This window comes from Leptomonas pyrrhocoris (genome assembly GCF_001293395.1).
Source record: "Leptomonas pyrrhocoris isolate H10 chromosome Unknown, whole genome shotgun sequence".
NCBI classification, from domain to species: domain Eukaryota; phylum Euglenozoa; class Kinetoplastea; order Trypanosomatida; family Trypanosomatidae; genus Leptomonas; species Leptomonas pyrrhocoris.
The window spans coordinates 441,436-464,441 of record NW_015438373.1 but is presented as its reverse complement, the minus strand read 5'-3'; the positions used below and the strand labels follow the sequence as shown (position 1 = coordinate 464,441).

At 60.7% G+C, this 23,006-nt stretch overlaps 9 protein-coding genes across 11 annotated transcripts; all 9 read right to left on the bottom strand.

Moving 5' to 3' along the window:
- Positions 1-277: 277 nt before the first annotated feature.
- Positions 278-1,672, bottom strand: ABB37_07210 (Enolase; the record flags this gene model as incomplete). Its single annotated transcript, XM_015805758.1, has 1 exon — positions 278-1,672. Exon 1 carries the CDS (start codon positions 1,565-1,567, stop codon positions 278-280), a length of 1,290 nt encoding a protein of 429 aa, XP_015655764.1. The 5' UTR covers positions 1,568-1,672.
- A 786-nt stretch (positions 1,673-2,458) lies between these two features.
- ABB37_07209 (Enolase) lies at positions 2,459-3,853 on the bottom strand (the record flags this gene model as incomplete). The annotated part of the gene is made up of 1 exon (XM_015805757.1): positions 2,459-3,853. The coding sequence occupies exon 1, from the start codon at positions 3,746-3,748 to the stop codon at positions 2,459-2,461; it is 1,290 nt and encodes a 429-aa protein (XP_015655763.1). The 5' UTR covers positions 3,749-3,853.
- Positions 3,854-4,143: 290 nt separating this feature from the next.
- ABB37_07208 (Enolase) lies at positions 4,144-6,034 on the bottom strand. Its single transcript, XM_015805756.1, has one exon. It carries the CDS (start codon positions 5,927-5,929, stop codon positions 4,640-4,642), a length of 1,290 nt encoding a protein of 429 aa, XP_015655762.1. The 5' UTR covers positions 5,930-6,034; the 3' UTR covers positions 4,144-4,639.
- A 786-nt stretch (positions 6,035-6,820) lies between these two features.
- On the bottom strand, positions 6,821-8,189 carry ABB37_07207 (Enolase; the record flags this gene model as incomplete). The annotated part of the gene is made up of 1 exon (XM_015805755.1): positions 6,821-8,189. Exon 1 carries the CDS (start codon positions 8,108-8,110, stop codon positions 6,821-6,823), a length of 1,290 nt encoding a protein of 429 aa, XP_015655761.1. The 5' UTR covers positions 8,111-8,189.
- An 875-nt stretch (positions 8,190-9,064) lies between these two features.
- On the bottom strand, positions 9,065-10,188 carry ABB37_07206 (putative mitochondrial Hypothetical protein; the record flags this gene model as incomplete). 2 transcript variants are annotated; one of them, XM_015805753.1, is made up of 1 exon in its annotated part: positions 9,065-10,188. In XM_015805753.1, exon 1 carries the CDS (start codon positions 10,064-10,066, stop codon positions 9,065-9,067), a length of 1,002 nt encoding a protein of 333 aa, XP_015655759.1. In that variant the 5' UTR covers positions 10,067-10,188. The 2 variants fall into 2 exon arrangements, with proteins under 2 accessions (XP_015655759.1, XP_015655760.1); XM_015805754.1 differs by having other exon boundaries at positions 9,065-10,146.
- Positions 10,189-11,673: 1,485 nt separating this feature from the next.
- Positions 11,674-13,929, bottom strand: ABB37_07205 (tub family protein-like protein; the record flags this gene model as incomplete). 2 transcript variants are annotated; one of them, XM_015805751.1, is made up of 1 exon in its annotated part: positions 11,674-13,929. In XM_015805751.1, the coding sequence occupies exon 1, from the start codon at positions 13,177-13,179 to the stop codon at positions 11,674-11,676; it is 1,506 nt and encodes a 501-aa protein (XP_015655757.1). In that variant the 5' UTR covers positions 13,180-13,929. The 2 variants fall into 2 exon arrangements, with proteins under 2 accessions (XP_015655757.1, XP_015655758.1); XM_015805752.1 differs by having other exon boundaries at positions 11,674-13,915.
- Positions 13,930-14,926: 997 nt separating this feature from the next.
- Positions 14,927-16,621, bottom strand: ABB37_07204 (putative mitochondrial hypothetical protein; the record flags this gene model as incomplete). The annotated part of the gene is made up of 1 exon (XM_015805750.1): positions 14,927-16,621. The coding sequence occupies one exon, from the start codon at positions 16,619-16,621 to the stop codon at positions 14,927-14,929; it is 1,695 nt and encodes a 564-aa protein (XP_015655756.1).
- A 1,139-nt stretch (positions 16,622-17,760) lies between these two features.
- ABB37_07203 (hypothetical protein) lies at positions 17,761-21,324 on the bottom strand (the record flags this gene model as incomplete). The annotated part of the gene is made up of 1 exon (XM_015805749.1): positions 17,761-21,324. Exon 1 carries the CDS (start codon positions 20,809-20,811, stop codon positions 17,761-17,763), a length of 3,051 nt encoding a protein of 1,016 aa, XP_015655755.1. The 5' UTR covers positions 20,812-21,324.
- A 1,054-nt stretch (positions 21,325-22,378) lies between these two features.
- Positions 22,379-22,861, bottom strand: ABB37_07202 (putative proteinkinesin K39; the record flags this gene model as incomplete). Its single annotated transcript, XM_015805748.1, has 1 exon — positions 22,379-22,861. The coding sequence occupies one exon, from the start codon at positions 22,859-22,861 to the stop codon at positions 22,379-22,381; it is 483 nt and encodes a 160-aa protein (XP_015655754.1).
- Positions 22,862-23,006: the final 145 nt, after the last annotated feature.

Sequence of the window (23,006 nt, the reverse complement as noted above, 5' to 3'; positions counted from 1 at the left end):
CAGGGGTTATGGTTTGTTTTTGATGCCACGCACAGCGCATCCCGTGTGTGCGAATGCGGGTGGGCGGGTGACAGTCGGGTGCATCGCACACCAACACACACGCTCGCACACGCGCATCACCACACGGGTGCGCTGCCGTCAGAAAAGAAAAAGACAGAGCGGGCGAGAGAGCGGGGTGGCTGGGGCGGAGAAGCCGGCGCGCACATCGGTGCACGACGCCCTCACCCACGCCACACCCACCCCTGCGCGCACTCCGCACGCGCCCGACGCGGCGACCTTACGCCCAGCCGGGATAGCCGTACTTCGCGCTGCCGCCAAGCTCCTCCTCGATGCGCAGCAGCTGGTTCAGCTTCGCAGTGCGCTCGCCGCGGCACGGCGCGCCGGTCTTGATCTGGCCAGTGCCCAGGCCAACGGACAGGTCCGCGATGTACGTGTCCTCCGTCTCGCCGCTGCGGTGCGACACCATCACCGACCACCCGTGCGCCATGCACAGCTTCGACGCAGCAATCGACTCGCTGATCGTGCCGATCTGGTTGATCTTCAGCAGCAGCGAGTTGCACGCCTTCTTGTCGATCGCCATCTTCACGCGCTCCACGTTCGTCACCGTCAGGTCGTCGCCAACGATCTGCGCCTTGCCCTCCAGCGCCTTCGTGATGGCAGCGAACTCGTCGAAGTTGTCCTCGTTGAAGGGGTCCTCGATCGACACGAGCGGGTACTCCGCCACCCAGCGCGTGTACGTCTCCTGCAGCTTCTCCGCAGACACGTACGTCGGCTCGGGGTTCTTGAACGTCAGGTTGTACATCTTCTTGCTCGCGTCGTACGCCTCGCTCGCGGCGCAGTCCATGCAGATCGCGAACTTGCCCTTGTGGCCCGCCTTCTCGATCGCCTCCATCAGGATCGGCAGCGGCTCGTCGATGTGCTTGATCGGCGGCGCGAAGCCGCCCTCGTCGCCCACGTTCACCGCGTCCTGGCCGTACTTCTTCTTGATGATCGACTTCAGCGCGTGGTACACCTCAGAGCCCATGCGCAGCGCCTCGTGGAACGACACAGCCTTCGTCGGCGCGATCATGAACTCCTGGAACGGCAGCACGTTGCCGGCGTGCTTGCCGCCGTTGATCACGTTGAAGCACGGCACCGGCAGGCGGATCTCCTTCGTGCCCGCCAGCTGCGCGATGTACTTGTACAGCGGCACGCCCGCCTTCGCCGCAGCGGCCTTGCTGATCGCCATCGAGCAGCCAAGGATCGCGTTCGCGCCGAGCTTGCTCTTGTTCTTCGTCCCGTCCAGCTCGCACATCATCTTGTCCAGGCCAGCCTGGTCCGCCTCGTCCTTGCCCACCAGCGCGGGGGCAAGCACCTCGTTCACGTTCTTCACCGCCTGCAGGCAGCCGGTGCCGATGTAGCGCGCCTTGTCGCCGTCGCGCAGCTCGCACGCCTCGTGCACGCCGGTCGACGCGCCGGACGGCACGGCGGAGCGGAACATGCCCGCCTCCGTCGTCACCTCCACTTCCACCGTGGGGTTGCCACGGGAGTCGAGCACCTCGCGGGCGTGGACCTTCTGGATCGGCATGGCGTTGGAAAGGAGAGAAAAGTGGCGGTGTTTTTGATGCGTAGGAGCGCGGGGCCCGGTGGTGTGTGAAAAGGAAAGATGGTCGTTAACGTGAGCGAAAAGACTGTCGCGCGGCACGGCGAGACCAAAGCAGGGAGGCGTTGAAGGAGAGAGAGAGTACTGCAAGACGAAAGGCAGCAGCCCGCACGCATGCAGGTACACAGGGAGGAGCCGCAGACAGGGAAAAGAGGACGAGGGCAGCGCGAGTGCACTCGCCACACCGCGCACCGCAGCGTTCGACGCTAGAACTGTTCTCTTCAATCATTTGTTGGTGCAGCAAACACGCATACACACACCGCCGCCGCCGCCGCCCCTCGCACGCGCATGCACGCCGTGTGCAGTGTCAGAGCATCGTTAAACCGCGAACAGAGCGAAAAACAAGTCAGACGAAAAAGGTTAGAGAGTTAATACCAAAATATACGAGTTGCGCGCACACCGGCACGCGCACGCCTCACCCGGTCACCGCAGCCGACGGGTCACGCGGGGCCCGTTTTGACGCAGCCCGCACAGCACCGCCTGCACACCGCTCGCGTCGTGTGCGTGCAGCAGCGGCGACAGGGACCAGGCGCACGCGGCAGGGGTTATGGTTTGTTTTTGATGCCACGCACAGCGCATCCCGTGTGTGCGAATGCGGGTGGGCGGGTGACAGTCGGGTGCATCGCACACCAACACACACGCTCGCACACGCGCATCACCACACGGGTGCGCTGCCGTCAGAAAAGAAAAAGACAGAGCGGGCGAGAGAGCGGGGTGGCTGGGGCGGAGAAGCCGGCGCGCACATCGGTGCACGACGCCCTCACCCACGCCACACCCACCCCTGCGCGCACTCCGCACGCGCCCGACGCGGCGACCTTACGCCCAGCCGGGATAGCCGTACTTCGCGCTGCCGCCAAGCTCCTCCTCGATGCGCAGCAGCTGGTTCAGCTTCGCAGTGCGCTCGCCGCGGCACGGCGCGCCGGTCTTGATCTGGCCAGTGCCCAGGCCAACGGACAGGTCCGCGATGTACGTGTCCTCCGTCTCGCCGCTGCGGTGCGACACCATCACCGACCACCCGTGCGCCATGCACAGCTTCGACGCAGCAATCGACTCGCTGATCGTGCCGATCTGGTTGATCTTCAGCAGCAGCGAGTTGCACGCCTTCTTGTCGATCGCCATCTTCACGCGCTCCACGTTCGTCACCGTCAGGTCGTCGCCAACGATCTGCGCCTTGCCCTCCAGCGCCTTCGTGATGGCAGCGAACTCGTCGAAGTTGTCCTCGTTGAAGGGGTCCTCGATCGACACGAGCGGGTACTCCGCCACCCAGCGCGTGTACGTCTCCTGCAGCTTCTCCGCAGACACGTACGTCGGCTCGGGGTTCTTGAACGTCAGGTTGTACATCTTCTTGCTCGCGTCGTACGCCTCGCTCGCGGCGCAGTCCATGCAGATCGCGAACTTGCCCTTGTGGCCCGCCTTCTCGATCGCCTCCATCAGGATCGGCAGCGGCTCGTCGATGTGCTTGATCGGCGGCGCGAAGCCGCCCTCGTCGCCCACGTTCACCGCGTCCTGGCCGTACTTCTTCTTGATGATCGACTTCAGCGCGTGGTACACCTCAGAGCCCATGCGCAGCGCCTCGTGGAACGACACAGCCTTCGTCGGCGCGATCATGAACTCCTGGAACGGCAGCACGTTGCCGGCGTGCTTGCCGCCGTTGATCACGTTGAAGCACGGCACCGGCAGGCGGATCTCCTTCGTGCCCGCCAGCTGCGCGATGTACTTGTACAGCGGCACGCCCGCCTTCGCCGCAGCGGCCTTGCTGATCGCCATCGAGCAGCCAAGGATCGCGTTCGCGCCGAGCTTGCTCTTGTTCTTCGTCCCGTCCAGCTCGCACATCATCTTGTCCAGGCCAGCCTGGTCCGCCTCGTCCTTGCCCACCAGCGCGGGGGCAAGCACCTCGTTCACGTTCTTCACCGCCTGCAGGCAGCCGGTGCCGATGTAGCGCGCCTTGTCGCCGTCGCGCAGCTCGCACGCCTCGTGCACGCCGGTCGACGCGCCGGACGGCACGGCGGAGCGGAACATGCCCGCCTCCGTCGTCACCTCCACTTCCACCGTGGGGTTGCCACGGGAGTCGAGCACCTCGCGGGCGTGGACCTTCTGGATCGGCATGGCGTTGGAAAGGAGAGAAAAGTGGCGGTGTTTTTGATGCGTAGGAGCGCGGGGCCCGGTGGTGTGTGAAAAGGAAAGATGGTCGTTAACGTGAGCGAAAAGACTGTCGCGCGGCACGGCGAGACCAAAGCAGGGAGGCGTTGAAGGAGAGAGAGAGTACTGCAAGACGAAAGGCAGCAGCCCGCACGCATGCAGGTACACAGGGAGGAGCCGCAGACAGGGAAAAGAGGACGAGGGCAGCGCGAGTGCACTCGCCACACCGCGCACCGCAGCGTTCGACGCTAGAACTGTTCTCTTCAATCATTTGTTGGTGCAGCAAACACGCATACACACACCGCCGCCGCCGCCGCCCCTCGCACGCGCATGCACGCCGTGTGCAGTGTCAGAGCATCGTTAAACCGCGAACAGAGCGAAAAACAAGTCAGACGAAAAAGGTTAGAGAGTTAATACCAAAATATACGAGTTGCGCGCACACCGGCACGCGCACGCCTCACCCGGTCACCGCAGCCGACGGGTCACGCGGGGCCCGTTTTGACGCAGCCCGCACAGCACCGCCTGCACACCGCTCGCGTCGTGTGCGTGCAGCAGCGGCGACAGGGACCAGGCGCACGCGGCAGGGGTTATGGTTTGTTTTTGATGCCACGCACAGCGCATCCCGTGTGTGCGAATGCGGGTGGGCGGGTGACAGTCGGGTGCATCGCACACCAACACACACGCTCGCACACGCGCATCACCACACGGGTGCGCTGCCGTCAGAAAAGAAAAAGACAGAGCGGGCGAGAGAGCGGGGTGGCTGGGGCGGAGAAGCCGGCGCGCACATCGGTGCACGACGCCCTCACCCACGCCACACCCACCCCTGCGCGCACTCCGCACGCGCCCGACGCGGCGACCTTACGCCCAGCCGGGATAGCCGTACTTCGCGCTGCCGCCAAGCTCCTCCTCGATGCGCAGCAGCTGGTTCAGCTTCGCAGTGCGCTCGCCGCGGCACGGCGCGCCGGTCTTGATCTGGCCAGTGCCCAGGCCAACGGACAGGTCCGCGATGTACGTGTCCTCCGTCTCGCCGCTGCGGTGCGACACCATCACCGACCACCCGTGCGCCATGCACAGCTTCGACGCAGCAATCGACTCGCTGATCGTGCCGATCTGGTTGATCTTCAGCAGCAGCGAGTTGCACGCCTTCTTGTCGATCGCCATCTTCACGCGCTCCACGTTCGTCACCGTCAGGTCGTCGCCAACGATCTGCGCCTTGCCCTCCAGCGCCTTCGTGATGGCAGCGAACTCGTCGAAGTTGTCCTCGTTGAAGGGGTCCTCGATCGACACGAGCGGGTACTCCGCCACCCAGCGCGTGTACGTCTCCTGCAGCTTCTCCGCAGACACGTACGTCGGCTCGGGGTTCTTGAACGTCAGGTTGTACATCTTCTTGCTCGCGTCGTACGCCTCGCTCGCGGCGCAGTCCATGCAGATCGCGAACTTGCCCTTGTGGCCCGCCTTCTCGATCGCCTCCATCAGGATCGGCAGCGGCTCGTCGATGTGCTTGATCGGCGGCGCGAAGCCGCCCTCGTCGCCCACGTTCACCGCGTCCTGGCCGTACTTCTTCTTGATGATCGACTTCAGCGCGTGGTACACCTCAGAGCCCATGCGCAGCGCCTCGTGGAACGACACAGCCTTCGTCGGCGCGATCATGAACTCCTGGAACGGCAGCACGTTGCCGGCGTGCTTGCCGCCGTTGATCACGTTGAAGCACGGCACCGGCAGGCGGATCTCCTTCGTGCCCGCCAGCTGCGCGATGTACTTGTACAGCGGCACGCCCGCCTTCGCCGCAGCGGCCTTGCTGATCGCCATCGAGCAGCCAAGGATCGCGTTCGCGCCGAGCTTGCTCTTGTTCTTCGTCCCGTCCAGCTCGCACATCATCTTGTCCAGGCCAGCCTGGTCCGCCTCGTCCTTGCCCACCAGCGCGGGGGCAAGCACCTCGTTCACGTTCTTCACCGCCTGCAGGCAGCCGGTGCCGATGTAGCGCGCCTTGTCGCCGTCGCGCAGCTCGCACGCCTCGTGCACGCCGGTCGACGCGCCGGACGGCACGGCGGAGCGGAACATGCCCGCCTCCGTCGTCACCTCCACTTCCACCGTGGGGTTGCCACGGGAGTCGAGCACCTCGCGGGCGTGGACCTTCTGGATCGGCATGGCGTTGGAAAGGAGAGAAAAGTGGCGGTGTTTTTGATGCGTAGGAGCGCGGGGCCCGGTGGTGTGTGAAAAGGAAAGATGGTCGTTAACGTGAGCGAAAAGACTGTCGCGCGGCACGGCGAGACCAAAGCAGGGAGGCGTTGAAGGAGAGAGAGAGTACTGCAAGACGAAAGGCAGCAGCCCGCACGCATGCAGGTACACAGGGAGGAGCCGCAGACAGGGAAAAGAGGACGAGGGCAGCGCGAGTGCACTCGCCACACCGCGCACCGCAGCGTTCGACGCTAGAACTGTTCTCTTCAATCATTTGTTGGTGCAGCAAACACGCATACACACACCGCCGCCGCCGCCGCCCCTCGCACGCGCATGCACGCCGTGTGCAGTGTCAGAGCATCGTTAAACCGCGAACAGAGCGAAAAACAAGTCAGACGAAAAAGGTTAGAGAGTTAATACCAAAATATACGAGTTGCGCGCACACCGGCACGCGCACGCCTCACCCGGTCACCGCAGCCGACGGGTCACGCGGGGCCCGTTTTGACGCAGCCCGCACAGCACCGCCTGCACACCGCTCGCGTCGTGTGCGTGCAGCAGCGGCGACAGGGACCAGGCGCACGCGGCAGGGGTTATGGTTTGTTTTTGATGCCACGCACAGCGCATCCCGTGTGTGCGAATGCGGGTGGGCGGGTGACAGTCGGGTGCATCGCACACCAACACACACGCTCGCACACGCGCATCACCACACGGGTGCGCTGCCGTCAGAAAAGAAAAAGACAGAGCGGGCGAGAGAGCGGGGTGGCTGGGGCGGAGAAGCCGGCGCGCACATCGGTGCACGACGCCCTCACCCACGCCACACCCACCCCTGCGCGCACTCCGCACGCGCCCGACGCGGCGACCTTACGCCCAGCCGGGATAGCCGTACTTCGCGCTGCCGCCAAGCTCCTCCTCGATGCGCAGCAGCTGGTTCAGCTTCGCAGTGCGCTCGCCGCGGCACGGCGCGCCGGTCTTGATCTGGCCAGTGCCCAGGCCAACGGACAGGTCCGCGATGTACGTGTCCTCCGTCTCGCCGCTGCGGTGCGACACCATCACCGACCACCCGTGCGCCATGCACAGCTTCGACGCAGCAATCGACTCGCTGATCGTGCCGATCTGGTTGATCTTCAGCAGCAGCGAGTTGCACGCCTTCTTGTCGATCGCCATCTTCACGCGCTCCACGTTCGTCACCGTCAGGTCGTCGCCAACGATCTGCGCCTTGCCCTCCAGCGCCTTCGTGATGGCAGCGAACTCGTCGAAGTTGTCCTCGTTGAAGGGGTCCTCGATCGACACGAGCGGGTACTCCGCCACCCAGCGCGTGTACGTCTCCTGCAGCTTCTCCGCAGACACGTACGTCGGCTCGGGGTTCTTGAACGTCAGGTTGTACATCTTCTTGCTCGCGTCGTACGCCTCGCTCGCGGCGCAGTCCATGCAGATCGCGAACTTGCCCTTGTGGCCCGCCTTCTCGATCGCCTCCATCAGGATCGGCAGCGGCTCGTCGATGTGCTTGATCGGCGGCGCGAAGCCGCCCTCGTCGCCCACGTTCACCGCGTCCTGGCCGTACTTCTTCTTGATGATCGACTTCAGCGCGTGGTACACCTCAGAGCCCATGCGCAGCGCCTCGTGGAACGACACAGCCTTCGTCGGCGCGATCATGAACTCCTGGAACGGCAGCACGTTGCCGGCGTGCTTGCCGCCGTTGATCACGTTGAAGCACGGCACCGGCAGGCGGATCTCCTTCGTGCCCGCCAGCTGCGCGATGTACTTGTACAGCGGCACGCCCGCCTTCGCCGCAGCGGCCTTGCTGATCGCCATCGAGCAGCCAAGGATCGCGTTCGCGCCGAGCTTGCTCTTGTTCTTCGTCCCGTCCAGCTCGCACATCATCTTGTCCAGGCCAGCCTGGTCCGCCTCGTCCTTGCCCACCAGCGCGGGGGCAAGCACCTCGTTCACGTTCTTCACCGCCTGCAGGCAGCCGGTGCCGATGTAGCGCGCCTTGTCGCCGTCGCGCAGCTCGCACGCCTCGTGCACGCCGGTCGACGCGCCGGACGGCACGGCGGAGCGGAACATGCCCGCCTCCGTCGTCACCTCCACTTCCACCGTGGGGTTGCCACGGGAGTCGAGCACCTCGCGGGCGTGGACCTTCTGGATCGGCATGGCGTTGGAAAGGAGAGAAAAGTGGTGTTAGAAAAAGGTTGGTAGGGAATAAAGGTTTTATAGAGGAGCTTGAATAACTGATGGTTGGCGCGGCGATCGTCGAGTATTGGTGTTGATGTCGTTTTCGGTAGTAAGTCAGCATCGTGTAAACGAAAGTTGGCAGTGAGAGTTATTTGGGCCAAAGACGAAAGATCCAGCGATATATTGCATACGGAACAGGTGGCACTTCGACAGCGTTGAGCGACTGTAGGAGAGGCTTCGGAGAAGGGTGCCTGCAGCGTGTGTTGCTGTACGCGCTGCATCTGCCGGCGAGTGCGATAGCTCTTCGTTTTGAGGGGCGGAGCAGGAAGCTGGCTTTCTCCTCTTAGGTGTGCCGGAGACGGCGTCTCCCGCGCGAGATCATCGCGTGTTCCAACGCTGATGCTGCGTCTCTTCCCAACCTAAAAATGGAGCTTTCTTTTCTTCAACGTGGCCGTTTATTCTTGAGAACCCTGCCCCGGGGTCGTGCGTGGTGACTGACGAAGAGTTTTTTTTAACGTGAGAAGCGCAGAGATGCAAGACCCGCTATATCTGCAGTCCCCAACAAGGTGTTTCGAGGTGGGGGGTATTGCAGCCGCCAACAAACGCAGAGCGCTCCGAAGTCATCATGTAAAAGAATAATGCGAGGAACCGCGTTGCTGCGAAGGTGTCCGTCAACGCTTCTTCCCTTTCGCTCTTTCAACGCGTTATGACACGCCACAAAGGGGGAAAAAAGGTAGACCTTTTGAATAAAATGAGGTAAAGGTAAAAATCGGAGGTAGCACCGGCGCTGCGTTCACGTCCACAAACCTCACCGTCAAACGCTCGTGTAGATGCGCAGCCACACCATGAGACGGCGGAACCGGTGTCTGCGTGTGCGTTCTTGCCTTCTTTCTTTTTCTTTCTTTCTGCTGCTGTTGCTGTATGTGCTACACCTCAACAGATCTGTCGCCACAGCATCCCGCACGCCCCGACGAAGCGCATGGTACGCCCGACATGACTGTCTTTATCGCGAAACACAATCGCCCCCGTGGAAAAGAGGCGATGGTCGTCAAACAGGATCAATACCTGCGGTGGCGTGGGTGGTCTCGCCTTGGCGGCCTCCTCTCCCGCCGCCGCAGCAGCCGCGGCACCAACTTTTCCCGTGTAATCCTTGCTCTCCACTACCAAGGCGTCGAGCTGCTCACGAAGAAGGTGCATCGGCGGGTGGTCACGCAGCTCCTGCAGCTCCTCCAGCTGCGCCGCCGGGCTGCGGATCGTCTCCACCACCGTGTCGTCGGCCAGGTAAGAGCGCTCGCGGGCGAAGAGCAGCCGCCGCCGCGCCACGCGCTCCTCGTCGTCGCTGCCTTTCTTGTAGCGAAACTTCTGCGCCGCCCAGTCGCGATCCTGCGGGGTGCGGAAAGTCGCCGACACGTCCGTCCTCACGGACGCCGGGTCAGTCGGCGCCGCACTGTTCGCCGCGGCCGCCATCGTTACGGGTGGAAACCACGCGTTGAAGTCTGCATCGAGGTGGCGCCGCTCCGCCAAGTACCGCAGGAAGTGCCCCTCCGTCGGACGCAGCACAAAGAGGCCCCAGAGACAGAACGCGGGCACCACGAGGCGGCGCAGCCAGCGCAGAATTCCTTCGTTGCGTCGGATCTGGGCAGCGCGTTTGCTGTGCGCCGACGAAGCGGAGGAGTTGGACGACGATGACGCTGACGCTTGCGTGGCCGCTGCGGTCTTCACTGCCGCCGCGCTGCTCTTCTGCGCTCGGTCAACGTCTGCGGCGACTTGGGCGAAGAGGGTGCGTGTAGGGTGGTAGGCCCGCCGAGACGTGAAGGTGCAGGAAGCGTAACCGCAGCCGCGGCTGGCGCACCAATCCGCTAACGAGCACCTCGCCACGAAGGCCACATGAGGGGCGGCGTTGCTTCGCACCACTCGCACACCCAATGGACGCATACGAACTGAACTCTTGAGGGTGGGGTTGCTGTTGCTTTGACCACTTGATAACAGCTTGAACGAAGCGCTGCTCCGCCTCTTTGGGGTTGTGGTGGGGGTTTTTCGATAATGTTTGCTCCCCTGAAGTATTACGTTGAGAGAGCGAGACACTAGGTGGAAAAGGCGGAAGAGGAGCAAAAGAGTTACTCTCTCTACAATTATCATTTGTGTGTATGTGCTCTCGAGGCGAACGGGAAAAGCGACATGGGGTGGAGCACACACACACACACGCACACTCCCACGCGTGAAGGAGAAGACAAAAATTGATCTCGTCATCTTTCTTCTTCCTCCCTCGTCACATTTGATGCGTGTATCACGACACGATGCCCCAACGGCGACCGTCACGCTGTGTAGTTCTTTTTTTATTATCTATCTTATTTTGAAAAGTGGGGACACAAAAAGGGCTTTCCGCGCCACACACAACGCGTATAACGCAGTGGCAACGTTGCAGCTGCTCCGCGATTGCGCCATCTTGGGTGAGTCGGAAAACGCCCCCAAAAAAGAGTCCTCTCTCCTTCTTTTCTTCTTCGATTTTTCATTTCATGTTAATTCTTTTTTTTTTGGTAGGTGTCAACTCTGCAACGGTGATCAAAAATAAAAAAAAGGCCGCGATGCAGCGCCCCCACGCAGACCTCACTCGCAACTGAAGTACTATTTCACACGTAGAAGAAGAGGGAAAAAACCACGCACGCACGCACGCACGCGCTCGTCAAATTCATTTGCTTTCTCCCCCTCCCCTTCCCTCTTTGCTCAGCAGGAAAAAATAATAAGAGAGATATGCATATTGGTTTTCCTTTTTATAGTTTTCGCCTCTCGTAGAAGCTGCGCGAGGTCTTGCCCATTCGCACCCACCGCAGCAGTCGTCGCTGCTCCGTCGAGATAGAAAGCCCACTCTTGGCGAACGAAAGCGACGCCTCGCCCGGTGAGGTGAGGTGAGGCAGCGCGCGTCGAAGCACTTTGATGCGCCTAAAAAATAATAAAGTAATAAAATAATAAAACATGCGAGCAAAACAGAAGTCACAGCAAACAACGCCGTAAATCGGGAAAAATAACAATGCAAATAAAAAAGGAGGCCTTGCTTGAGAGACAACAACAGCTAAACAACATTCATAGCAATAATAAAACGGAAGGGAAAAGAAGAGCGTTTTCTCTCTCTTTTTGTTTTGATAAATTAGCGGCGCCAGCGACTGCGTACGGAGTTACGACCAACTCAATGAGCATCCCGCTCTTCTCACCATATATACTTAATTAATCAATAAATAACAAAGAAGACGGGAAGCTACTCAAAAAGAAAAGGCAACCAGAACTGGGATTATTGAAGGAAACGAAATTATCTGGCAAGACAGCGTCCATTTGCCGACGGCAGCAACGGAAGAGGACTTTTTCACATGGGCAGGAGCAACCGTCTTCTCCTACAATATCTCTCTACGGTGTTTTGAAGAATAATTGTGTTCTTTGACTTCTGTCTTCTACTTTGTGTTTCGCAGTCAACCCTCACCAACCAAGATCCTCCGCACACACACACACGCCTGCGGGGAGGGAGGGAGGGAGACGGTGAGGCAGTCCAGCTATTTAATCACCTTGCGGGCTGTCATGATGGTCGTCGCGATCGCCGCCGCCTGCAAGCCGCACAGCGGGTAGCGAAAGTCTAAGGCAAATCGGTCATCGCTCTGCTTACCGAACAGCATCACCACCTTCTCCGGGTCCGTCACGGCCACCAGCTGAAAGTTCTTCTCACTCGCCTTCGTCGCGCGGCCGTGGAAGTCGAGCTTGTAGCCACGCAGCACGCCGTCCCACTGCGGCACCTTGCTCTTCAGCACCATGATGTGCGGGCTGCGGGGGTCGCGCTTGTACTCCTTCGCCAGCACGCTGTGCGAGTGCCACTTCTTCTGTGACCCCATCGCCTCCGCAGACCGCGGGTCCGGCGCGCCCGGCATGCCGGACCCGTCGACCGCGGCAAACCGCGGCGCCGCCTTCTCTGTCGACGACGCCGTCCCCTCCACGTCCTCGTCGGACGAGTCCGCAATGGCGGCGTCGATGCCGGCGCGACTGCCGCCCGCCCCAGACGCCCCGCCGCGGCCGTCGCGCAGAAACTTCACCTCGCCGCCTTCGACCGGCTTCATGTAGCCTGACTCTGCGTCGATGGCGGGCAGGAGCACCGTGAAGGCGGACTGACTCGTGTCCTCGAAGTGCTCCAGCAGCACCGTCACGATCTCCTTCCGGGTCGCCTTGTTCCCCTCGCTGAACATCACCATCTCCAGCCCGTTGCCGCGCCGCGACAGCTTGCCGACGAAGCTGCGAGAGTCGCCGTCCAGCTGCTGCTGGTTAATCGAAAAGACGACGTTGCCGCCGCCCTTGGAAATGGAGTAGAAGTGGCCGCCTACGCCGTCCGACGTGTCCTCCACCATCGCCCGCGACTTCGCGTTGCGAGGCACGGCCGCCAGCACAAAGTCATTGGTGTGCTCTAAGAAGAACTGGTAAGACTTGTGGCTGCCGGGCAGCAGGGAGGCGATGCCGAGCCCCGGCTGCTTCTTCCGCTGCACGTAGCACTGCAGCAGGTGACGCCGCGGGCGGTAGTACACGCGCTCGCGGGGGTCTGGCGGGAGCACGGACTGCGATAGGCTGTACATGGACACGGCGTCGCTGTCATCCTTGCGGGTTGGCATGACGATGCCGCCGGAGCGCCGCCCGCCGCTCGGTCTCCCCACACCGCCATTCCCGGGAGGGGACTCGCCGCCACTCATCGCCTTGTTCGCACCAGCCGGGGAGGCGACAGCAGCAGCAGCGTCCCTCTCCTTTCCAAACGCCCGCTGCACGGCGTCCTCCGTTAAGCCGGCCGGGAAGATGGCATTTGGGTTGTTCTCCGAGGTGCTGGAGGAGTCGCTGACGGTAACATCGCCCTTCTGCTTCGGTGGTGGGGAGGCCGGATGGCGCGGCGGGACCGTCGGCGGACTCGCCGGGGCGGTGCCGCCGGGGCTGCCGCTGCTCTCCACCACGTGTGAGCGCTGGAAGCGGACGGAAGCGCCGCCACGCGGTGGGCTTGAGAGATGCGGTGGTGGTGGTGAGGGGTCCATGATTCCTTTTCCTTTTTTGCTGTTGTCGTTGATGAATGACGAGTGGTGTGTTTGGTCCTTCTTTTGATTTTGGTTTTCTTCTCGATTTTTGGTGGAGCGGGGCGCGCAGCGACGGCCTCCAAGTTCTCCTTCCTCCGTTCCGCCTCACGATATCCGCCGACCGTGGAAAGCAAGAAGAACCGGGGCGGCGAGGGAGGAACACAGAAGCGTGAAGGAGGCGGACCGCACCAGCGATGACGCGAAGCAGAACAGAAATCAAATACAAATATATAATAATAGGAGCGCACCACGATGACGATCTCCCCGGGTGGCAGCACAGCACAACGAGTGCGTTGGGTCAAACAAACGAAAGAAGAGAAAGATACTCAGCACCGCAGGACTGGCAGACAACGGAGAGAACAGACACACACACTCACACACTCACAGTGGCCCAAAATGAAAATAAAAACGTCCTTGACGACGTGCAGGGGAGCCAGTCTGCGATGCTGCACAATGCAATGAACAAATTTGTTCCAACAACAAACAAAAAGAAAATGTCAGGGCTGAGACAGGAAGGAGAGTAAAACGATAATAATAATAAAAAGGAAGATCAACGCAAACGGCTCACAAACGAAATAAACAAGTAAATAAACACATAGAGCAGTGTGATGGTACTTCTTGTATGTGTGTGTGTATGGATGCACGCGGACGGAGAGGTTATACGGCAACAAACGATATATAGATACACGCTACTGCTTTGGGGGTTGTGTTGCGCATTCACGCAACGAGGAGTACAAGGAGAGACAAAGGAGAGACAAAGGAGTAGGTAACTGTGTACTTGTTTTTCCTAATCAGCATGGCGTGGCTCAACAGCTTCTTTCTTCTCCCAAATTGGTTGCAAAGAAACACGATGACCCTCTTTCCCCCCCCCCCGTTACTATCGAAGAGGCGAGGTGCAGCATCCATGAGACACCGCGGAGTAGACACATCATTATAAATATAGCAGAGACGGTGACGCGCGGCGGCTGCGAAGTCCGCTTTCTCTTTCGTTTCGTTTTTAAAAAACCAACAAAAAGACACGTTGACGTGGGCGTACGCATCTTCGGCTGCCTTGCGGGGAAATGATCCAGCTTATTCGTTCTGTGATTACAACACACGCTGCACGTCTAACACGCAAAAGGGAAAAACACTTTTAAAAAAAGGAGATGACATACGAGTATTTTCCTCCGCATTCGCCTCGGGTTTTTCTTTTATCCTCCATCACAAAGTCGTGAACGTATATGATGCCACCACGTAGATGATACTTAGAAAGAAATGAAGAAGAGAAGAGGCAATGAATGCCCCAACACCGCCGGAGCACAACGTTGGCAGAAAGGAGAAAACAATATTTAAAAAGGGAAATAAGCAAAACCACCGCCACCGCCAACTTTCTCTTGTTTCCTTTTTTCTCTCTCTTTCTTTCCTGTGTATTCGCGCCACATCATGCGGCTCCCCGTTGTCCTTGACGCATTCGTTTGACTCCCTTCGAAGCTGTTCCCTTTGTTTACCGTTCCTACATATGGTTTTTTTTTGTTGGTGTTTGAGTGACGGGCGCCGGCCGTTGACGCCGTTGACGCCGTCTGCGGCTGGACAGACTATGCAAAGAAGGCCATCCTACGCTCCTTCTCTTCTCTTTTTACTTCGACTTTCCTCTACTCCCCTCCGCCATCCCAGAGCGAGAGAGAGGGAGAAAGAGCAACGAGTAAAACCAATACGTATGCAACACTCGCTACAGGAGATTGAAATCGAGTTCGTCGACTCTGCGCGTCGTCGCGGGCGCCTTCTTCTTCTTTGTTGTCCTGCTCGCCGTGTTCGAGGCAGGCTCCCCCTCCGTCGCCGTCTCCTCCTCCTCTACCTCCAGCAGATCGGCCTCCTCGCCGTCCTCCTCCTCGTCCTCCATTGCAGCCACCGGGTCAGCCGCGGAGCGCTCGCGCCGACACCGGTCACCCGCACGCGCCGCACGCGTCACGTCAAAGCACGCCTTCTTGCCCACGTGCTTGCCACGCGTTACCTCTCGCAGCAGGTAGGTCACCCGATCCCCCTCCTTCACGTTCGCCCGGGCGTTGACCGCGTGGAAGAAAATAGACTCCCCACTGAGATCGTCGATGATGAAGCCGAACTTCTTCTCACGGATGTCCCGCACAATACCGCTGAAGCGGGTTTGGTCCGTCACGGTGCCGGGCTCCGCCGAGGCTGGGACGAGGGGGCGGCCAAACGCACCGCGGCGGCGCTCCAGCGCCATATCAATAATGACGCGCTGGGCAACCAGCTGGTCACCGCCGCCACCGGCCGTCGTCGTGGCGGCAGCGGCTGCGTCGGCGGTGGTGGGGGCGGCGGCTCCGGCTGCCTCCCCGCCGTCTTCCGCCGCATCCGGCCCGCCACTTTTGTTACTCGTCGACGCCGGACCTAAGCAGAAGCGCACATAGCGCCCAGCGTGCAGGCTCATGGCGCGGCCCAGGTCGACGTTCTCGATCGACACGGCGAAGCGCGGGGCGTCGGCGTGGTACTGCTGCGACATGTCCAACTCCGCAATGACTCCCCGGCCTGCCACGTCGTCCCACTCCATGACTCGTCCGTAGAGGGTGATGGGGGTGATGGGCGACTCCGTCTGTGAGCGGTCATCGTACTGTCGCATCGCGACAGCAAGAAGCAAGTGCGGTGCGGCAGCGCTCGCGTCCGCGGCCGACGTGGCGCCAGCCTCTGCCAGATGCAGCGAAAACTCTTCTGCGAGGGCTGCGGCAGCCGGGCCAGCGCGGCCGGCAGCGGAGTTGTAGGCCGGTGCGCCGAGGTAGCGCTTCGTTCCCAGGTCCGGCTGCCGTGGTTCGACCGCAAAGGACACCCGCTCCCCCTCAGTCACGTAGAAGCCGCCGTCGAGGCTGCTACGGGTGAAGAAGTACGCGTTGGGCAGCATTTCGTCCTGCGACGCAGCGGCCGTCCCTTCCTCTGCGGTGCTTTCATTGTTAGTGGTTGCAGACCCCGCCGCAGCGGTGCTGTCGCCGCTCCCTGTTGTCGCCTTCTGGTTCAGCGCGTCCAGAGAGGTGTACACGGGTTTGTGCGAGCTCGGCACGATGCCCTCGGCCAGCACGAAGCCGTAGCCGCGGCGGTGCTTGAAAGCGGTGACGGTGCCGTGCAGACGCAGCTGTCGCTCGGGCTGGTGGTGTCCGGTGTGACGCGCGCGCGTCTTGAAAGTATTGCGCTGCAGGCGGACACCGTTCAGTTGAAACGCAGCTGCAAAGCACAGCGACGACGTGGAAAAGCTGCGTGTGGAGACGCCCGAGGACAGCGGGCTGATCTGACTACCGCAGTCGCTGTTGCGGATGCCGATGGTGGTGGCGGAGGAAGCCACGAGACACGCTGTAGTGCTGAAGAGGCGCGGCACCACGGCGGACACCCGCATCAAGCGACGGGAGGCGAGAGTGAACATCGCAACAATGAACTAGAAGGGCACTGTGGCAGGAGAAGCAATAATAGTAATAATAGTAGTCGAAAAGACGACAACAATAGCACGTCAGCTGATCTATCTATGTTGACACCGCTGTATTGAAGTGCCACCCAATCCTCGGCTTAATTACCACAACGAGAACAAAAAAAAGTTTGTGAAATGAATTAACTTTTAATTGTAGTCGTCACTTAGTTTATTTTGGTGTTGAGCTGAAGCGAAGGTGCGGCAACGCTGCGCTGACGAACTGCGCTTATTGCTTCTTGTTTATCTATGATCACCTTTACTTTAAAAAAAAAAAGGGCGTCGAAGTGCTCCAGCTGTGTGGGAATGTGCTCACCACGTCACACACACACACACAAGAACACAAACGGTGAAGATAATTGGCTTCGGAGCGTGCATGAGGCCGGAGCCACGATCAAGATACACACCGCACATGTGCCCACCAGTAGTTGTGGTAGAGGGGGGGAGGGGAGGGAGGGCCAGAGAGGGGCGGACACAATATGGAAGAGCAGCAAAGGCGTGGGGGAAGGAGGCGAGTCAGTGATTCGGCAAAAATACGCTTCACCCGCATTCGAGTGACAAAAAAAAGAGAAAGGGAAAGCAACAGCAAAAAGCCGGAGATTCTACGTGGCCGTGACGGCGAGCGTGCGCAGCGTGGGGCGATAGGAGACGCGTTAAAGGAGCGTCACGCCAACCTCGTTCCACCACTCGTAGTAGTATTAATTGCGGAAAGAAAATGAAGGCCTCTCTGAAGCGGTGTACCAACGACGCAACACTACGCCAACCATCTTTGACAGCACAGCCTCTACGCTTGTTTGTGCCCACTTCAACGTTGGCAGGTCTCTTTGAGAGGGGGAGTTAAGCTCTTCTGATTTGGTGAGAGGCGCGTACAGCTTTGTACGGCTTCTTTTGCCTTGTACGATGAATCGTTGGTAGATACGCAGACGAACGATGAGGATGAAAAAAGAAAAACATGAAAAATAACAAACCTCTACAAAGGCAGGTGAAGACACTTCTCGCACAGCTGCCTTTACGTGCACAAACTCAACCCTTCTTCTCCACCGTCCTTCTCTCCTTCGTTTGCTCTGTTGTGGTTGCTGTGGCTGTTTGCTTCGCGTGCGCTACGCCAGTAAGGCGCTTAGCCGCATGGAGTAGACGTAACCGCACGCCGTGCTCGCAAACAGCCACCGGCCGTCACGCGAGAAGAACAGGGACGAGATCGCGGCCCCGACCGCGTCCACCTGCCCAAACGAGGCATCCGCGTCGCCCACGTCCTCGTCCTCCTCGTCTTCCTCCGCGGTGGCTTCACCGAAGAAGCCGGCGGCGCCGGCGCTGCGGCCAATGGCGTCGCTCGGGCCGACCACCACCCACAGCACCGCATCCGACGTGGCGCTGCCGCGGGTGCGACGGCTCGCCTCGCGCAGCGACACGGTCGCGACGGGTGTGATGATGGACACGTTCACCGCCCACACCGTCACCATCCCGCCAGAGTCCCCGGCAGCCAGCACGCCGGGCTTCGTCGGCGACCAGCAGACGCTCGTGACGGCCGAGGAAAAGCCCTCGAGCGGGATCGCGCTGCGCTGAAACCAAGCCACGCACGAGCCGTCGGTGGCGGCGGAGACGACGCAGTCCTGGCCACGGAAGCCTTGGGTAGCGGTCTGCAGGGTCATGGACACGATGCGGCCGTGGTGGGGCTGCGGGGGCGGCGGCGGCGGCAACAACGACGGAGACAGCCGCTGCGGCTGCGGCGGCAGGGGTGATGGCAGCGTCGGCGACCGCTGACTTGGTTGCCGCAGCAACGCGGAGGAGGGCGAGGAGGGCGGTCGACGCGACCCGGTCGCCCCGCCCATGCTGCCGCCGGGGCTCTCTCCTACGGTGTGATCGCCCGCCGGAGCCGCCGTCGGGTCCCGCGCCCCGAGGCCCGCCCACGACTCCGCCGAAGGGCCCTTACCGGATGGCGAGACCACAACTCCTCCTCCCTCTCCAGGTGCGGTGGTGAAGTTGGGGGCGTTGCTTAGTGTCGCCGCCGGCGTCGGCGTGGCAGGCGCCGCAGCAGGCTGAATCGCCGTGACATCCAGCGTCTTGATCACCGTCGACGACGTCGGCACAGGGCGGGGCGGGCCGTAGTACTGCAATTCGATGGACTTCGCGTCTCGGTTTGCGCCGATGAGCAGGGCACCGGATGTGGTACCGATAAAGACTTGCGTCATGGCATCCGTCCCCGGCCTCTCGACGAAGCGCGCGGTGACGCCGATGTTGCCCATGGGTCGAATGCCGAGGTAGGACAGACACGACGCGGTGGGGTGCAGCGGCTGCCAGGCGGTCCAGGTGCACACCTTCCCCTCCTGGCTGATGGAGTAAAGGTGGTGGCAGCTGAGGTCCCCGTGGATGGCCATGCGCAGCACCGGCGCTTGATGCGCCTGCGGCGACGGAAACGACGAGTGCGTCGGGCGTTGCGGCGGCAACAGCAGCGTCGTCGCCGTGCCGGTCGTGGCCAGCGCGCGCTCCACCAGCCGGCGCGGCTCCACCTGCGCCCACGCGCTGCCGAGCGACCACTGCACGACGCGGCCGCAGCGCGTGCCGCCGAGCAGCGTTGACGGCTGGAAGGGATGCGCCAGCAGCGTCGTCACTTCGGAGTCGCAGACAAGTGGCACGACCACCACCACGTAGTCCGCCTGGGCGGCGGCGGCGGAGGCGCCTGCGCTGCGTGGCGGTGGTGCGAAGGCGCTCGTCGGAGACTCTGCGTAGAGCGTCCCGGCACTGCGCGGAAGCGTGTTGGCGGGCAGCGGGACCATGAACCACGCCAACACTAACCCCGGCGACTCCCGCGCCACGTGCAGCGCAGCGTCCATCGTGGTACCCGGGACAGCGGTCTGGGCAGCTGAGGCGGAGCCCCATGGGAAGCCACACTCCATCGACGCCCGGACCCACTCCAGGGCCGACTCGGCCGTCCGGTTTATGTAGTTCACACTGCCACCACCACCACCACGTCCGCTGTGCGCGTCGGTGCCAGCACTAGTAACAGCACCACCCTCTGCACTCCCGCGCCGCACCGCGCTGCTCGCCGCCGGGTAGTCGCCGCTGTTCGCCACCTCCGTGTACAGCGGATTCTTCGCTCCGTAGGTGGCCGCCACGCAAACCGACCAAATCGTCGAGTCGCTCGCGCTCTCGCCGGAGTCGCCGAGGAGACCCGCCGCCCCTTCATAGGGCACGAGGCAGGCCATCGCGTCTAAGATGACACGCCGCCGGATGCTGTCCGACGGCCCCGTCGCGTCGCCCAACACGGCAGCGGGGTTAAAGACACATACTGGGTAGGTGGAGGTCTCAGCTGAGGGGTCATGCGCCGCGCCGCCGCCACGCATGCAGTGTTGTAGCGCACTCCACCCGCTGCGACCGTCAGGGTGTACGTCGACGTGCACCGCCGGCTTTTTTGCGGTGCGTGCCCGCGCGTCCGCTCCGCCGCCACTACCCGGCGAAGCACGTTTGTCGGTGGTTGGTGCCGTAGTGGTAGTGGTAGGGGGTTCCCTTGGTGCTGCAGCTGAAGGAGCGTTGATGTTGCCTGGGGGAGCCTTCGAAGTGGGCGACGGCTGGCGGCGACTCCCCAGGCTGCCACGCGGGCTGTCCACCGCCATAACCTGAATGAGCGGCGCGGTCGCACCAGGGATGCGTTTCGTGTGCAGCGGAGAGGTTGGCGTAGCGGCGGAGGCGGACGACGCGCTGGACGGCCGCTGCGGTGCGTGCGCCGGCGGGGGTGATGGCGTTGGAGCAGCGCCTGCGCGAGTGCGCGTCGTCTTCCCGTTGTCGTCCGGCGCAGCGGTGGCGGATGGCGGCGTACGCGGGCTGCTAGCTGTCGTCTCCGCAGTGAGTCGATCTCTCTTCTTCACGGTCGCACCGGCTGCGGCATGTCCCGCTGACGGGCTAGACGGCGATGGCGGGGACGCTGGTGAGGAGGAGGAAGGCCTGGCGCTGGGAACCGGCAGCTGGGCAGCCGCGCCGGCCGACGTGGTGGGTGGTGGCATTGTGGGGATGGTGGAGGCGTAGGAGGCGCTGGCGAGTGAAGTGCTGCTGCCGCCGGGGGAGCGGCCCGTCATGTACTGGTCGACGACGTGCTGCTTTGCCTGGCGTGCCGCCCGCACCGCCTCGAGTTGCTTCCGCTTCTCCGCGAGATCCATGGCGATGAACGTAAAATGGATTCTTGCTCTCCAGATACGTCTGGTGACCGCCTCGGGTCCTCACACGCAAAATATATACGGTTAAAGAAAGACGCTACCGTACTGCCTTCTCTGCGATTCTTTCCCTGATTCGCTCTTTTGATTTACGAATCGAGAGACAGCAAAACGGCCACCGAGCCGCAACTAAGCAGGCAATATGTGTTTATATAGATATATATTAAAAATGCTGAGCAACCTAAGAATGAGAGTGTGGGTGTCAAAACAACACAGCGTATTTTTGTGGCTTCTTTCGTTCCCTTTGGGGGGGGGGGAGGGAAGGGAGTACGGGCAACGTAATCGATTCCCTTCGCGCGCTGCGGGTCGGCAAGAGGCAACAACTTATCTTTCGTTTAATGACGTGTGAACAGTGAAAGAAAAGATTGTTGTGTGTGTGTGTGTGTGTGCGTGCGATAGAAGATTTCGAAGAGCTTTTCTTCTTCTTTCGTTTGAGGAAGGAGACTGTGTTGACCCTCTGTGGTGTTCATCAATGGAAAGTGCGAGTAACGCACAAGCCAGTAAACAACCAGGAGCGCGCGAGAGGTGGAAGTCGAAAAACAGAGGGAAAAGGCGCAGCCCTTCAGCAGCACCGTAAATAAAAACACCACGCGCACCGTTAAACGACGGCGGCCGTCCACTGTCTTGAGCGGCTATCCCTCCCCGCCAGACACTCCAAGGCTACGGCGCCCACAACAGCAAAATAAACGTGGCTCTGCTGCAGGGGGGGGGGGATGAAACCGCAACAAGTACATACAAAGGCGAATTCCTTCACCCCACACGTACGATGAGGCGGCACAACACACCTCCACACACAGTCGAGAGACAGGTAAAGATGGCAGGCGAGCGCGCGCTGGCCACTGTGTCTCGCATCGCCATTTTTGGCACACTGCTGTTGTTGTTGTTTCTTTCTTTCCATTATCCAGGTCGAACAATTAAAGCTATGTCCGAGACGACATAACCTTTCAAAAAGACAAAAAAAAGAATTTATGTTTTCGTTCTTCCTTTCGATCTCCCTGAGACGTCGTTGAGCGTCATTCGCACTCCAACGGTGACAACGACTGCCACCGGCGCAGCTGCCTGTGTGTATCCATCAAGAACACAGACATACGTTGATGCATGATGACGGCTCTCGCGAAGTGGGAAAGAAAGAAAGTAGAAACCGAATACATGTTGGACCGCCTCGTCTTCAAACACGTCAGCCAGAACAAAAGAAAAACTCTTAACGAAAAAAATATCTACAAAGAAAAGGGAAAAAATTGTCCTCTGGAGCATCTCGGTGCAACCTCTATGCGTAAAACAGCGGACGATGTTAAACAAAAGAGGAGTATAGAAACCTCCACCAACCTGGGAGAGAGAAACCCAAATACTGTACAGGAGGACGCGGGTGTGCAACACCAACAGAAACGTGAAGCGTAATAAACTAGAAAACAAAAAACGGAAGTAATAATAAGAACAGAACAGAACAGAACAGCAGCACGCGGCTGGGAGAGTAGCCAGAAAGAAATGCTAAGCACTAAATACGATATACGCGTTAGGCAGCATTTATGTCCAGCACCTGCATCGCCTTCCTGGTCGCTTTGAAGCATCCCTCCACAGACTCCTTCGCGGCCTCTGCTGGGGTTCTCTCCAGGTTCATGACTTGAGTCTCCCTCCGCATTTCAAACCGAGCATCCAGCTTGAGCCGCTCACGTTCGGACTTCTCATAGCCCTCTCGGAGCTTTGCCTTGTCCTTCTCCAGCTTCCGCTTCGCGCACTGCGACGCGGCAAGCTCCGCTTCCAGGCGCTTGCAGTCGTCGTCCGCCCTCATCGCGGCCGCCTCTGCAGCACGAAGCGAGTCAGCGCTCATCTCCAGCACCTTGTCCTCGAGCTCATTCACCTTCGCGCTCAGCGTCACAGCAGCTTCCTCTGCCTTGGCGCAGCGCTCCGTGACAGCATCCTTCTCATCCGCTGCCTTTGCAAACATCGACATCACAGAGTTCTTCTCCTCAACCGCAACGGCCAGCTGCCCTTCCATGATCCGCAACTCACGCGACACACTAGCAGCCTCCTGTGCCTTCCTCTCGAGCTCGCTCTGCAGGCGCTCCTTGTCGGCATTCGCCTCCTCCAGCTGGCCGCGCAGCGTCTCGACGTCCTCCTTGGCGGCGTCGGCCTCGGAGCCC

Bases quoted from the DNA above. Each gene is read 5' to 3' on its own strand.
- ABB37_07208 (XM_015805756.1), bottom strand. From the start codon at position 5,929: ATGCCGATCCAGAAGGTCCACGCCCGCGAGGTGCTCGACTCCCGTGGC.